Source organism: Bombus pascuorum, chromosome 2, assembly GCF_905332965.1.
Source record: "Bombus pascuorum chromosome 2, iyBomPasc1.1, whole genome shotgun sequence".
NCBI lineage: Eukaryota > Metazoa > Arthropoda > Insecta > Hymenoptera > Apidae > Bombus > Bombus pascuorum.
The window spans coordinates 7,674,427-7,690,924 of NC_083489.1; the positions used below are offsets into that span (position 1 = coordinate 7,674,427).

The window sequence follows — 16,498 nt, forward strand, 5'->3', positions numbered from 1 at the left end:
GTAAAGAGCTATCTTCAAACGATATGCAATAATTACACAACGATATTAGATCTCGAGATAGGCGATCATAACTTGCAATTTCTCGATTGAAAACAAAAGGTGTATTCTTCTTGTGTAAAACGTCAGACACCAGAATATTTCACGTAGATGCCGTTATAAAGCCATGCGTTTCCAATCGAATCTCATTACACATCACGAAACTAACATTCGAATTCGCAGAAATACTCAGCAATCTCATTAGAAAGTGTAATCCTGTTACACAGACATCGTCTTTATACTCTCATGAAGGATCGTCGTGTAAACCGCAAACGTAGACCGCGTTAATTGACGATTTATCGTGTTAATCGTCGATACGTACCAATTAATGGGCGCATACAGTTCACTGTTCCAATCCATGGTCTCTGTGCACGCGGCTGATCACGTTTTTAGCTAATCTGCTTTCACGCTTCGGCAATTATGCACGACGAGAGGCGCCTTTCTACATTCCGCCATAATAACCAGCCGCGACCTGCTCGGTGTTCACCGAGATTTTCCTGTTGCGTCCACCGATCGAGCCTCGTTACGCAACAGCAACCGTAGATATTTGTCGCGTCACGATCCACCGATGACGATCGATGGATCGTAATTGCGGACAGCGTGCATCGAGGCGTTCCAAATACGCGTGCAGATGATGGACTTTTGCCGTTTATTTATGTAACCGGTATGTTTGTTTAATGGAGAGAATTGTGAGGTATATATGGTGAGCAAGAACCGCGGCTAATGATAATATTCGATTATGCCCGTTACGGTGGGAGGAACGGTAGACATAACCGGGAAATGAGAAAAGTAATGCGTATTAATTGCGAAATCTTATGCACCCGTGTTACGTCTACGGTGATTTCTTCCTTCGGGTGTAATTATAGGGATGATGGTAACTAATGGAACTCTTGATTAAACTTTGTGTCTTAAGATATGTTATACGATCTTTTCTAGTTACTATCCACCCCTATTTTTATATCGGTAGAATCAATATAATAAGATCGTGAATGAAAATAGTAAAATGATATTATCGATGTAGTCGTATTTTCGAATCGTAGTTTGTGAAAATCTTGAATTAAAACTGTGCTGTTTGTAGTTGCATTATAACAGCGCGAAAGTCCCGTCATTTAATAACAACTGCTATATTGGGAAAAATTTCTTTTAAATGTTGCATAAAATGAATAAAATTTCAAAAATCGTGTTAATAGATGCGTTCTGTTGCCTGTTGTGAAAACTTTCCGTTACGATGATCGAGAGAATTCGAGCAGCAGGTTATCGTGTCTTCAGCAAATTAATTAAACGTTAGTATTCGCGAACAAACGCTTATAAATATGGAAATATAGTGAAATAAAGTATGTACGCGCATACTTTCGCGGCGTTCCTTGCGCCAGACTAACGCAAAATGATTTTTCTATCGGGGACACGATAGTATTCTTGATCGCGCATGTATTTCGTGCGCTTTCATATTGTTAAATGCGGGCCACTCGATTTCGTAAAGATGCGGGCAAATTTCTACCCGAATCCAAATCAGTAATCAACCTGAATTTCGAGATTTCCGTTTGGCAAGATCGTAGACTGGTCCACGAGGGAACACGCCCCGCATTGGGATGATTTTGTTGATTAAATGCGACGGTGAAACGTTGTCAGTCTCCCTTGGTAATATTTTACGCACCGTGCCAGCCATTCATAATCGGTCGAGCGGTATACGAGAAGTTCAATATCCTAATTGAAACTTCGTCAAGCGTTCTGGTTCCGTAATAGTTGGTACAGTGGTATTGGCGTATTAATTTTGATTAATGGTTGCTTTGTATTCAGATATCGAAGTTGCAATTTGTGTAAGATAAACTGTTTTATAATTTATTCGTTGTTCCAGACAAATTATTCTAATAATTATTACAAATTATCTACAAATTATCTACAAATGTAAATATATAAAAATATACGAAGATGAATAAATAAGACAAGTGACAGAAAGAAACACAGTACCTGAGAAAATCAGCGAATATATTTTCCGAATAGGAAGCAGGAATTTACAAACGATCGACGTGTCGTGCGAAAGGTCGACGCCGTACTGATTACAATATCGCAGTTTGTATTGGAAACTTTCTGTAGTGCCACCATACTATCGAACAGGTATAACTGAACTTGAGTATTATACTTCGATGAAACATACTACCCTATATAAATAATAATCATCAAATGAAATAAAATAATAATCACCTAAATTCTGCTAACAGACTAATGATACTTTTTTTCTAACAGCGAAGAATTCGAATAAAACTCGGTATTGAAGTATTATATTATGAGACTTCTAATCGTTACGTCAGATCGAAATACATAATATCCACTTACGGAAACTTCTAATCTTATGTAATTGACTCGTAATTTCGATTATTCCGTGAATGTAATATTTCGCCACGTATTTATAATTTTTGCAGATTTTTGCAAAATCTTTTAACATTTTACAACTAATCTGACATGCGATCACTGAATATTTTTGCGAATACGTAACAAATTTTACGTACTTCTGTTGTATCGAATGTTTAATAACATACCAGCGATATCGATATGGTTGAAATGAGTAATTTTAGAGCAGCGTTTGTTAACGATGCTCGTTAGCTACGGACGAACTTTAACGATATTCTCGATACACTTCGTTAACGTGCACCGTTGCACGTGTCGCGATCCTCCGTTCCAAGAGCAGAGAGAACCATTTCCGACGGCTTAAGAAGGGATCCTGCCACGTGTCCAAGAGGAGAGGGCAAATACAGAAAGCAGAAAGGAGATATTTCTTCCCCTAGCTTCGTGATGCTTTCAGTCGACCGTGAAGCGCGAAACGTAGAAACTTTGATCCAAGTGTACTTCTGCCAACGGAAATGGAACAATTCGTCGCTCGAATTCAATTTTCTAAATATTTTGTATCTCCGGCGATCCCCCCAACTTTTGGAAACTTTCAGAAATTGCCTTGATCAACCCTGCAAACTCATGATTGAAATTCGCTCGATAATCCAAATCGCGATGCTCACGAATAAGTACAAAATATTCGTTCGTTTAGAAAATCAGGAAATTTATGGATTGTATTCGTTCGAGGAAGAACATTGGATCGCCGAGATCGCGAACCGAACGGTTGCACGAGGCATCTATCTTGTTCATAATTTGGACATACGGTTCAACCCGTGTACTGTGAAACGTGATGTATTTTCGACATGGCAACTCTACCGAAATTGTCCTTGTTCCAGGATGTTACTAATCCATGTCCAACGGGATTTCACGCTTCTACGATCGCTGTTATATATTACTCGCGTAAGGGATAATGGTAGTTATTCCAGCGCGACGTATTGAAAATCGATCGTTGAAATCGAGTTTTTTGTCGAGTCTCGTTTGATACCATTGTATTACGTCAAAATCAAAGTATGATAGATATCGTGTAAAATGTTTCATCATTCGAACAATAAAAGTCATCGTAAATTTCTGAAACATGAGAACCTGTAAATTTTTCTATGAATTTTTCAAGTTCTAAATTAACATTATCCATATAAATATTTGCTTCAAATATAATTTATATTCCTTGCGAAAGAATAGTTCATCATAGATGGACACTCTGTAGGCTATAGATTATAAATGGAGTAGGTTTTGTGTAAACAGTCTCCCATTCGCTCCATGCACAAATAGACAATGTCCTGTAGCGAAGAGCACGAACTCCCTTGCTCATCGCTGTGTTCTTTTCCCCATATGTCGATTTATGGTCCCGCCATTAGGCACGGTTCCCTACTGCACCGCGGGAGTTCCAGTTCGATTCGTTCAGAACAGGATATCGTTTCTACCGAAGAAGCAGGGTCTTTATTGTTCTCTTTTGTTACGGTCAGACCGATGAAATAGTTTCGTGTGTTTACACACAATATCGTATTCATGGCAAATCTGAACAAACACAGTTCTAGGGGAATCGCATTCGAGAAGAAACAATAAATCTAGAAATAGCGTGGAATCACATGGTCGTTTGCTTTATCTCTTTGTTTTATAGTAATGAATCTTCTCATAGTCATATGCTGATTCAATGTGTATATATATACTATGAATGGAGTAACTGAATTATTTAGTATAATCCACGCATAATTTTGACACTCATAAATTCTTTTGCAGTAAACAATGGTGTATTTAATGAATTAATATCTCGATCAGAACTGACGATTAGAATAACGATGAAGTATCACCGAATTATCATTTTCTGTTACAGAGACATCTTGACAAAGGAAGCGACCTTGCCGAGGCGGCGAGTGCGAGCGGACTTCGCGAACTCGCGAGATCCTTGAAGCATCACCTTCGAGGATTCGGTTCCCGTCTGGAGGACAGGCGCGAATACCTCGAAGACACGTCGAGATGTTGCCTGCTTCAAGATCGGGCGTACGAGTGGGCCCAGGAGGCTCGTCTCGCTGGCGAACGGGGGGCCCAGCAGTTTCTGATGGCCAGACCACCCTTGCCTCCCGAGCATTTCACGGAAATGATGGCGCTCGCCGAGAAGCTCGGTAACGAGATCCTCTTGGAACAATGCCGCATCGCCAGGAACAAGTGCGCGGAAGCGCTAGAAATGGCGAGGACGACTTCCGCACCCGGCAGTCCAGCCAGGAGGAGATCCTTCGCCGCCTCGGAGTCTGCTACCTCCTGGGAGGACAGTTTGACGAAGAGTACGTAGATCTCTTACTCTTTACTATCTATTTACTTTATGCTCACAATGTTTAGTATTATATGCGTTAAAACGCATAAAATATTATTCTTGTTAAATACAAAAGGATATTTTTATTTAGATAATATAGAACGATCCATCATTCACGGTATAATTGTGTTTTAGACTTACAATTGATAAAAATTAAGTGCGTGTGAACGTCCATTTATAAGTTGTATAACCTTGTCCGCGTTTAACGTTCGAAACACGATATGAAAACTATACCGAGATAAAGCGAAAAGAGTACAAGCTGAAAATATTCCAAGATTCATTCACTTACCCCGTTCGTTCCTCGGAAGTGTCTCCACTGCAATGTGCTACGACTGTTCCAGGAACTTCGTGGGATGACAGCGACAGCAGCGCATCGTACGCTTGTCCCATGGAGAGCGTAGGATCGGCAGGAAGCGGCGGTCGACCGGTACTGGACAACATCGCGGAGCTTCGAGAGAGCGCCGAACAGCTGCTCGATTGCTCTCCTCCGCGAACGCCACCCCGAAGCCCTGCTCCACGAAGGCTGGTCAAGCCACCGGTGAACTCACACCTTCACAGAGCTGCCAGCATTGCTCCTGGAATGAAGGCCAAAAAGTACGTAATAAAAATTCTGTTTTATTTCAAAGTAATAGTCTTTTTACTATTCTATTAGTCTCAATATATATGCATGTGCTGTGCAACTGGCATTGTTATTTATCACGAGTCTGATTAATATTCTCGTTAAAAGCTTTTCACTATGAATATAAAAGTTCCTCAATGTGTTCAAACCCCGCGTGAGAGATAGCGGATTTCTCGTTACGTTTTCGATTCTTTTTCCGTGTTCCTCGGCTCAGCCTTGCTAACAATACTTATCTATAATAATTCTATCGTGCGATTATGCGGAATTGTTACATGCGCGGCAACATGGTTAACGAGGAATTTCACCTTGCAGGACAATACTGCTCATAATGAGGGAAATGATACAGACCGAGCGGGACTACGTAAAGTCTCTCGAGTATATAATAGAGGTAACTGTTTTGCTTCGTATCGTTTAACATACGCGTAGCATCGTATTTTGCTGATATCGCGATTAACGTTTATCACTGTTTTTAAAAGAATTATATTCCGGAGCTGGTGAGGGAGGACATTCCTCAGGCGCTCAGGGGACAACGCAACGTGATCTTCGGTAACGTCGAGAAGATATACGAGTTTCATAGTCAGCATTTCCTACGGGAACTGGAACAGTGCGAACAGTCGCCAATGAATGTGGGACAATGCTTCCTCAGACATGTGAGTCTTTTTATTTCTTTAAAATTCTTTCCTAGATCTTCTTTTAAATTTATTTTTCTCGTGTTGAATGTTTTACTCTACTGATCATCGCTTTTGCTTTACATTCACATTGCAGGAGAAAAAATTCTACCTTTATGCACTGTACAACAAGAACAAACCAAATTCCGACTCCCTGATGGCCGAGTACGGCACCGCGTTCTTCAAGCAGAAGCAACTCGAGCTCGGTGACAAGATGGACCTTGCTAGTTACCTACTGAAGCCGGTTCAACGAATGGGAAAGTACGCGCTACTGCTACAGCAGCTGGTCAAAGCGGGCACTGATCTCTCGGAACAAATGTCCGGTAAAGACGAGAAGGATGAGAAGGACGACGGTATGAAGCCAATGGTCGAAGGGGAGGCGGACTTGAGGGCGGCTGAGCAGATGGTACGATTCCAACTACGTCACGGGAATGACCTGCTGGCGATGGATTCCCTTCGAGATTGCGATGTATGTCCACGTATTTAATATACAATACTATTCTAGAGACGCGATATTGTAACTAAATAATAATGTAATAAATAGTAGAAGACAATCGTGTCAACAATGGCAATGGAAAGTCGTTCTTTGTCGTAGTAACAGGATTCTATAGACGGTAAAATTTACGTAAATTGTAGGTGAACGTGAAGGAGCAGGGCAGACTACTTCGTCAAAACGAGTTCTTGGTGTGGCAGGGTAAAGGCAAGAAATGCTTGCGACAAGTTTTCCTGTTCGAAGACCTTATTCTCTTCAGCAAAGCGAGAAGATTCCCCGACAGAAAGGTGAGACAGCTGTTTAATCTACTTCACGTAGCTTACCGATCTGTTTGTTGCGCGATATACAAACGATGGGTTGCTTGCTTTTTCAGAACCTCGATATTTACATCTATAAGCACAGCATCAAAACGACGGACATCGGGTTGACCGCCGTGATCGCGGACTCACCTACGAAGTTCGAGATTTGGTTCCGCAAGAGGAAACCAGGCGACACGTACACGTTGCAGTGTGCAAGCGAGGACATTAAGAAAGCCTGGACGGAGGAACTGAGCAACCTTTTATGGAAACAGGCGCTGCGAAACAGAGGTACGCTACGTTTTGAAATATAGCTTCCTGCAACTGTGTTTGCGGGCCGACTTAACGAGAACGCCTTTTGTGACGACAGAAGTGCGCCTGGCAGAGATGTCGAGCATGGGCATCGGAAATAAACCTTGTTTGGACATTAGGCCTAGCGCGGATCAGATCAATGATCGTTCTATCAGTGTAGCTCAACTCTCGAAAAGTAAGTATACGATCGATTATTTTGAATGGAATGATCTTTCATGATTTTAAATAATCTTAAATCACCTACGAAGGAAGGTCTGTATAGCTATTAATTTAATTGCTTGCTATTAAGCAGCACCTAGATTTAGAAACTCGATAGCAGTATCAATGTCAGAGGACTCGGGACGCTGCAGCAGGAGGCCGCACAGTGTAATTTCCGTAAGTTCGTCATCGAGTAGCGGCGGAAGTAGCGGTCCTCCAACGACGTTGAATCTCGGTTTGGATACAAGTCCTCGACCTCATCATCGTAGTACTACGCTCAACAGTCAGTGCAGTGTTGGTACGTATATAACATTCTTTCCATATATATTATAGTGTATTAGTTTCTATAAGATTCCTGTCTATACTACCATTGTGTGGATTGCAGAAAGCGGCATAATAGCCGATATTTCAATCGTTTCGGATGATGGTGGCGATGGAACTGAGAGAAGTCACTGGAACTCGACTTTGGAAAGTCCCACGTCCCATCTACCAACGACGTCGACGCCTCTCCAATCACCAACCAGCGCAACCGCGACAGCAACAGTTACCTCGGCTTCTTCGTCCGATACGAATCTCACCCCTTACGACCAAGACATGTCCATTAATTTATAAGTGTCACCCCTGAAAAGGGCGGCACGGCTCTGATATAAAAGAGTATATATTATATACATACGTGTTGTCGATTCACTTGCAAGTTGTCTTATAGTGAATGCAGTGTGACTCACTCGAATTGCATAAAATTTTTCATTGGAAAGTGGCGACGACCACGTGCGTGTAACTGAATAGAGAGTACTAGAGTGCGTATTTTTCTTGGGCAATCGTAGTTCGATGAATGACCACGAGCTATAAGATGGCATGTAACAACGCCGTAAACACAGTCCAATAGATCGCTGCATTACGCTTATCACGTGAGTTCCGTCACGAGCGTCTGTTGCAAAACGTTTAATGTGAATCCTGTTTTATGTAACAGAATTCGCAAAGAGGCACACATACACATACACAGACACACCCTAAACACTCACAATATACCTTGTGTCCCAGAGAGCTCAACTTTCAAGTGAATTTATCTTTTGATACGCTTCGAATTTCATTGATCTAGGCGATCGCATATATAGTTGTCACGTCTGAATTTTATAAACCATTGATTTTTCAGAAGTAACGGCGACGTGTATTTTCTTATACTATCTCCTCGAATCCACCAACGTGCTCAAGAGAACGATCATAGATACAGATGTGTTCCGACAGAATCTATATGTGTATGGCTGCATGCTTCACGATGTGCTGCAGTGTTGTAAACAGCATACACCGGTTGCCATTAACTCTCATTAACATTGGCATTCCTGATCAATCAGCGACTGAGAATATTGTCTTGGATTTACCGACCATTCGTTTATGGTACTTTTATACTTTATTTATATGCGTAGTGAATAAATATCGATATTCCATGTCCACATTGTGTTCGCGCTTATTACGAAATGAGGACGTTATCGTTAAATAACGTCACAGTTCGAGAATACGCAGATTATCTTTTCCTTTCCTTTTGTTTTTTTTTTTTTTTTTTTTTAATGAAACACCTGAAGACTAGTTCTCGTGTCATCTTCTCTTCAGGTATTCCATTAGTTGCCAAGATCATTGTTCGTTTCCTTGTCGAATGCGCTTCCGACCATAAATGAACGCATCCCTTCAGGAATGTCAAAACAATGCGCACACATACATACCACTTTGTAATATAATGTAATATTAAAGGTTTATACGACATAGCCGCAAGTAATATAACCGATAGTCTAAATATTATTTCCAGATTATATATTAAATATATATAATATTATATTCTTTTTATGTCAGTCATTTGTAAAACCTTTTATCACCTGTAGATGTAAATTTAACTCTGGCCTGTACTCGAAAGCCAAATTCTACCCTCACTTTTTTCTTTTTCTTTCTTTTTTTTTCTATATTTTTCTCTTTTTTTATTTACAAAGTAAAAGAAGTAACTTACGTTTGAGCGATGTTTCTCTCTCGTTTCACTATGTGGACGTCTTAGGGAAGCTTAGATTGAGCTTAACTCAAGACCCTTCATACATAACGCGCATTTCTCATGCCAATTTCTTTTTGCTCGAGAAGCTTGACGTTTGTAACTGTGCAGGTTCGATTATGGTTCGTTGACTGATGCTTGTAGCACAAAATGGAATTCGTATATCGCCGTAATATACAATCTCGTTGTGCTGTAATTAAATAGTATATGCGATAAAGAGCTTTGCATCATATTCCATCTAAACACTTCAATCAAGAGCACACAATCACCTGTACAGGTTCCGACCAACATAGTCACGTGCTCATTGAGCTAGCGACCGAAGAAAGGAAAATCACGTTGGCGCATGTAGCAATCAGCAATTATCCCGTTATATAATTCTGTATTGTTACGCTGCTTTCAAGCGAGTCAGTCGATCAAGCCATTGTTAATGCCAAGGTCTGCCAAGGTATTTTGAATGATACCTTATGGACAGTGACCAAAACTTCGTTTAGTTCGTAATTTGGGGTCGATCGAAAAGGAATTAAGGTATTTAGAAAACGTAGTTGTAGACGATAGTTCGGTATGAGAAAAATTTATGTCCCGGCACAGTCTGATGCACTCCCACGTATCGTTTACTTTTATTTGCGAGTCGTACTTTTAGTTGTATTATACCATACACACCGTGATTCATTTTCGAGAATCGAAATTTATCGAATGTTCGATGTATCGAAATCGAGGAAGAAAATCGTGAACATGCCATATAAAATCGGTGCATCCGGCTGAGCATCCCGCTCTTCGAAAGTGACACTAAGCGAGACAAAAAGTAAATAATTTTCTATTTTCTCCACGATTTTTTGTTTGGTATTGCTTTTGAGTTTGGGATGTCGAATTAAACGACGAGATAATAAGGGATAACACGGTACCTTAAGATACCGATAGTCACTTAATTGTACACGCTCGTAGATATTTATTAATATTTTTTTAAGTAGATCATTTTAGTCTATAGATTTAAGTATCCGCATCATTATAACGAAATGTATATATTATATATTTACATTAATAACATGATTATTTCAGTATTGTACTGTGTCTAACACCGATGTATTTTATTACTTGCTAAATATACCGTATTGGGTGCCTTTTGTAGCGAAGTTAAACCTTTCATTTTTATCTCGTTATCCTATACCTTGTTTTTAAAATTAGTGTTGTATTTGAAGAACGGTTACTTACTTTACATTACGTATACTCCAAAAATCGGCGTATGAAATTTAAGCATAACACGCAGCGGTAGTTTGAACGTGATTTTATAGTAGTCACTGATTGAACTGAATATACATGTATATCACGGATTAAGAAGAAGGTAGACGTGACATTAAATGGGACTTTGTGCCTTAGGTTCTGAAGTACCGACATGGAATAAATGAAAAAGAATGTTTCCTACGCTCTTTGCGATTTGATACGATGAACATAGGAGAACAAAGGATTGCTTCGATTTTAACGCAATTCAATAAAGAATAAAGATAGAGATGAACATAATACATATAGCTATAGTCCTAGTGACGATGACAGTTGCTGGTACCAATAGACTCTAGCTTGTCCCGGACCTCAGTTCATCTAAAATATAATGAATTGAAATTGACAAGAAGGCCCGAATAAAATCTCGTTTACTTATCTGAATCATTTCAAAGTGATGGATGGAAGTTAGTAAGTGACCCATTTTATAAATATAACTTATTTTTAAATGTTATTTATTTAGAAACGACAATGGTTTGTTAATGCCGCGGAAATTTCACTGATCGAAGGAATGAGCAAGAAAGCACCGCGAGCAACGAATGGACTCAAGTAACAACGACAGTTATTTGATAAATAAAAAAGGACCGTGTTCGAGCACATGGCGTTAACTTTTAAAAAGAAAGTAACTTTCACCGTGAGAACCAGCGGAAGGAAAGGAAAAAATAAGCTGATCCACGCTTCTTCTCTATTTAAAATTGTTGTACATTAATAAGTCTTTGAACTTGCCATTGGCGTGTTCGCAAGAAGCAGGAAGCCATTAGAAAACTGAAAAAGTACAAGAGGAGGAAAATGTCACTCCAATCCACGAAGCTCGAAGAATGGAATGTAAAGAATGATTAGGAGAAAAGAAGATTCCACTGAGAAATGATTCGAACAAGGCGAGGAAAGACAGAAAGAGAAGATGAGAGGTGGCTGGACGCGACAGAAGAGATTTCGAAGGTAAACGGAAACTATTTGGTAAAATTGAGGTGAGATAAAGACAGGAAAAATAACATATGAATGAGGAGATAAAATAAAATAATGCAACCTACTATACTCTATCAGACATAAAGTCTAAACTACTTTCGTTTTTGCACAGATTAAGGGAATTCCTTGAATTATGTTCAAACTAAATTTATATGTACAGTGTATGCAGTACGTACAACATGTACAGTATAGGTAAGTTGATGAATTTTGCCTTTTTCAAGGGAAATCAATATCTTAGATAAAGTAGGCTTGCAAAATTTAATGTAAATTAAATTACTACATTTTTTTACAATTCTAAATTAGCCACAAACTCGAATTTCAAATGCAAATACAAAAGAACTTTAAGAAAAGAGCTCATAACATGGCACGGAAGTTGACTCTGGGAAGATGAATGCCAAGCACCTTTTCGATGAAATCCCTGATAGGGACAAGATCCACTCCGTCGTTGATGACCTTCTGTCTCATTTCCAGGAAGATTGGTGATTGGTAAACTGTATTGACAATTGTCTGGAATTCATTGGAGTGCAATCTTTGCATGAAGTTCTGGAAAGCAGGAGAGGTGTGCATTTTTTCATTGTACATGGCCGTGAATTTATCCAAAGGGAGAGCATTCTCTACAGCGTTGAACAGAGCTTTCAATCCACCAAGGTTTGACAATGTATTCATGGATGACAATTCCATGGGTGGGACGTAGTCTTCCATACCGAACAATTTGTGGATTTTACTGATCACCCTTGTCATGTCCAAGCCAGAGTCTTCCATGTACTTCACCAAATTCTGATATTCTGGCATAGCTTCGACCTTGCGGACCAAATCGTGGAATGCTTCGCTGTACATGTATTCGATTGCTCTCTGTACTTCGTCGTCTTCCAGGTAGGACATAACGATGTTCATTATTTTGTTCTCGTCAACCAGGTTCAGGAAGTCGTGAATGTCTTTGGAGAGTTCATCAGAGGCGAAGGTTTTCGCTCTCAACATGGCAAGGAAGTTGACTCTGGGAAGATGAATGCCAAGCACCTTTTCGATGAAATCCCTGATAGGGACAAGATCCACTCCGTCGTTGATAACCTTCTGTCTCATTTCCAGGAAGATTGGTGATTGGTAAACTGTATTGACGATTGTCTGGAATTCATTGGAGTGCAATCTTTGCATGAAGTTCTGGAAAGCAGGAGAGGTGTGCATTTTTTCATTGTACATGGCCGTGAATTTGTCCAAAGGGAGAGCATTCTCTACAGCGTTGAACAGAGCTTTCAATCCACCAAGGTTTGACAATGTATTCATGGATGACAATTCCATGGGTGGTACGTAGTCTTCCATACCGAACAATTTGTGGATTTTACTGATCACCCTTGTCATGTCCAAGCCAGAGTCTTCCATGTACTTCACCAAATTCTGATATTCTGGCATAGCTTCGACCTTGCGGACCAAATCGTGGAATGCTTCGCTGTACATGTATTCGATTGCTCTCTGTACTTCGTCGTCTTCCAGGTAGGACATAACGATGTTCATTATTTTGTTCTCGTCGACCAGGTTCAGGAAGTCGTGAATATCTTTGGAGAGTTCATCAGAGGCGAAGGTTTCCGCTCGCAACATGGCACGGAAGTTGACTCTGGGAAGATGAATGCCAAGCACCTTTTCGATGAAATCTCTGATAGGGACAAGGTCCACTCCGTCGTTGATGACCTTCTGTCTCATATCCAGGAAGGTTGGTGATTGGTAAACTTTGTTGACGATTGTCTGGAATTCATTAGAGTGCAGTCTTTGCATGAAGTTTTGGAAAGCAGGGGAGGTGTGCATCTTTTCATTGTACATGGCCGTGAATTTGTCCAAAGGGAGGGCATTCTCTACAGCGTTGAACAGAGCTTTCAATCCACCAAGGTTTGACAATGTATTCATCGATGACAATTCCATGGGTGGGACGTAGTCTTCCATACCGAACAATTTGTGGATTTTGCTGATCACTTTGGTCATATCCAAGCCAGAGTCTTCCATGTACTTCACCAAATCTTGATATTCTGGCATAGCTTCGACCATGCGGACTAAATTGTGGAATGCTTCGCTGTACATGTATTCGATTGCTCTCTGTACTTCGTCGTCTTCCAGGTAGGACATAACGATGTTCATTATTTTGTTCTCGTCAACCAGGTTCAGGAAGTCGTGAATGTCTTTGGAGAGTTCATCAGAGGCGAAGGTTTTCGCTTGTAATATGGCACGGAAGTTGACTCTGGGAAGATGAATGCCAAGCACCTTTTCGATGAAATCTCTGATAGGGACAAGATCCACTCCGTCGTTGATGACCTTCTGTCTCATTTCCAGGAAGATTGGTGATTGGTAAACTGTATTGACGATTGTCTGGAATTCATTGGAGTGCAGTCTTTGCATGAAGTTCTGGAAAGCAGGAGAGGTGTGCATTTTTTCATTGTACATGGCCGTGAATTTGTCCAAAGGGAGAGCATTCTCTACAGCGTTGAACAGAGCTTTCAATCCACCAAGGTTTGACAATGTATTCATCGATGACAATTCCATGGGTGGTACGTAGTCTTCCATACCGAACAATTTATGGATTTTATTGATTACCCTTGTCATGTCCAAGCCAGAGTCTTCCATGTACTTCACTAAGTTCTGATATTCTGGCATAGCTTCGACCTTGCGGACCAAATCGTGGAATGCTTCGCTGTACATGTATTCGATTGCCCTCTGCACTTCGTCGTCTTCCAGGTAGGACATAACGATGTTCATTATTTTTTTCTCGTCGACCAGGTTCAGGAAGTCATGAATGTCTTTGGAGAGTTCGTCAGAAGCGAAGTTTTTCGCTTGTAACATGGCAACATAGTGGAATCTTGAATTTGGTGATTGGTAATGAGAGCTCGCTGTTGCTAACGCAACGAGCGTTGTGAACAGTACCGGTAGGAGCTTCATCTGTAAAACGGACGATAGTTCAATGGTAAGCTTAATTCAGTGGTAAGCGTAAACACTGAAAGTGGATTGTTAACGTGTCTAAAGAAGTCGGATTAGTGTTGATCGTGTTAAAATTTTATTCTGTTTGTACAGCTTTGATGAATTTCAGAGGAATTTATCAGATGACGAAATTGAATTTGTCTATTTGCAGTACTTGAAATTAAAATCGCTTGGATGCGAATAAATATGAATTGAATTTACTAAGAAACTCATTTAGACAACAGATCATTAATAGGTTTGGCAACAAAAATTGTTGATGTAGTATAAAAGTTTATTTTAGAACAATCCATGAACTCACCTTGTCCACTTTGTGGGAAGACTGTTGTACTTGATGTGTTTTCTACCAGTTAGACTCCTTTATATATACTGAAACGCATTCAAGTAAATGAAGGAAGATATCGGTCACCTGGATGAAAGATAAGATTTCATCATTCGTGCACCTGTGTCTCAGCACTTGCAGAGATTAATGCTTGTTGTGTTTGATTATCACTGAAAAATTAACAGATCAGTGAAACTTCCAGAACAAACATCGTGTGATTTTTATTTTCAGCCTACATTGAGATCTTCACGGTGTGGAATCGGTCTTTAATCTTATTTACTATCTATAATTACTCTTTGAATACTTGTGAAATAAAGAAATATAGTGAAAAATTTTTCTCTATTTTTATTACCTTTATTGTTTTTATCTATTATTAGCAGCATGAAAATATATGATATGTACACAGAAAGAACACTTTCCACTTGTCCATCTGGCTATTATGTGGGAAATATCGTTTAGCTTTATGTTTTAATGTACTTAATTGAAATTAAAATAATACCGATCTAAAATAGTAATATCGGCAGTATTGACAAGTTTTATTTCTATTATACTTGCTCGAAACTGTGATTTTTATGCCGATAGTATGCAACTGATATACCAGTCTGTGAAATGATACGTAAGCAACTTTGCAAAGTATTAAATTTTGTAACCCATAATTCTTTTCGACGTTAGAAAAATTCTATTAATGTGAATCTTTTATCGACAAGCAAACAATAAATAAGTGAAGATGTATCTAAACAACCTACTAAAAATTAGAAAGACCGTTCTGTTCGTGACAAACAAAGACAGTTATGTAACCCGAAAATTAAGAAAATTCTTTGGGTACAAGTGAAGTATCTTATCCGCAATAAAACCCTATTTTTTCATATCATGATTCGGTGTAACCATCCCTTGAAAAGATCCAAAATCTTTTTCTTTTTGTGAAATATATCAAGAACAATGAAAGGTATCTAAAAAAAGCTCGAAGAAAAGTTACTTCGTTTCATTGTGTCTATTAAACTACGCAAAAATATTTTTTGAAAAATTCATGATTTTCGAGTTACCCCTTTCCACTACCATTTCTTAAAAAATTTGTTTACATATACATGCTGAAATACTTCTAGATACTCTTTTTCGTATTTGTCAGTGATCTATGAGTTAAAATATCTTTTCAATTAAATAAATTAATTATTATGAAATTTGAAGTCCATTTTATTAGTTTCTCTTTTTGCAGCAGGTTTAGTGAATTTGTAGTAAGTCGCGCTGTGGTCTTTTCTTTAAACCGTTATTTGGCAAGAAATAATTGTGTGTATGTCTGTGCATAATTTTGTACTGTTTTGTCTATTAATAGACTCTGTATCGAATACAATCGCCAACGAAACTGAATCTGCGTTCGGGCTCCTTTTTGAAATCAAAATACAGTGCATTCCAACATCTTATTGTCTGTTTCCAAAACACCCTTTAACGGTAACTCTTTTCTACTTCTACGAAAATAAAATTCTCCTATTTAGACAAAAATTTGTGGAATAAAAATTTCAGCGAATACACTTCATTTTATAACTGCTATTTTGAAAGAAGATAATAGTCAAAAAATTGCTATTAGAGCATAGCTAATTGAAAATTTTAACAGTTTTATTTGATCCCTGATTTGATAACG

General features: G+C 39.2%; 2 protein-coding genes across 6 annotated transcripts in view; one reads left to right on the forward strand and one right to left on the reverse strand.

Moving 5' to 3' along the window:
- The window catches only part of LOC132904525 (uncharacterized), a 307,845-nt gene extending 297,368 nt beyond the window's left edge, over positions 1-10,477 (forward strand). For 3 of the 5 annotated variants that reach the window (XM_060955100.1, XM_060955101.1, XM_060955096.1), the window contains exons 14-23: positions 4,253-4,700; positions 5,071-5,323; positions 5,661-5,736; positions 5,825-5,998; positions 6,114-6,485; positions 6,653-6,796; positions 6,883-7,096; positions 7,176-7,292; positions 7,407-7,613; positions 7,701-10,477. In XM_060955100.1, the coding sequence (XP_060811083.1) occupies positions 4,253-4,700; positions 5,071-5,323; positions 5,661-5,736; positions 5,825-5,998; positions 6,114-6,485; positions 6,653-6,796; positions 6,883-7,096; positions 7,176-7,292; positions 7,407-7,613; positions 7,701-7,927 (2,232 nt within the window). In that variant the 3' untranslated portion in view covers positions 7,928-10,477. The remainder of the gene's footprint in view (positions 1-4,252; positions 4,701-5,070; positions 5,324-5,660; positions 5,737-5,824; positions 5,999-6,113; positions 6,486-6,652; positions 6,797-6,882; positions 7,097-7,175; positions 7,293-7,406; positions 7,614-7,700) is intronic. The other 2 variants (XM_060955102.1, XM_060955099.1) reach the window with 1 other exon arrangement.
- A 1,347-nt stretch (positions 10,478-11,824) lies between these two features.
- On the reverse strand, positions 11,825-14,926 carry LOC132904531 (uncharacterized). The gene is made up of 2 exons (XM_060955123.1): positions 14,842-14,926; positions 11,825-14,504 (listed from the first exon to the last, which is right to left on the reverse strand). The coding sequence occupies exon 2, from the start codon at positions 14,502-14,504 to the stop codon at positions 11,940-11,942; it is 2,565 nt and encodes an 854-aa protein (XP_060811106.1). The 5' UTR covers positions 14,842-14,926; the 3' UTR covers positions 11,825-11,939.
- Positions 14,927-16,498: the final 1,572 nt, after the last annotated feature.

Excerpts from the sequence above, each read along its gene's own strand:
- LOC132904531 (XM_060955123.1), bottom strand. The coding sequence starts at position 14,504 with ATGAAGCTCCTACCGGTACTGTTCACAACGCTCGTTGCGTTAGCAACA.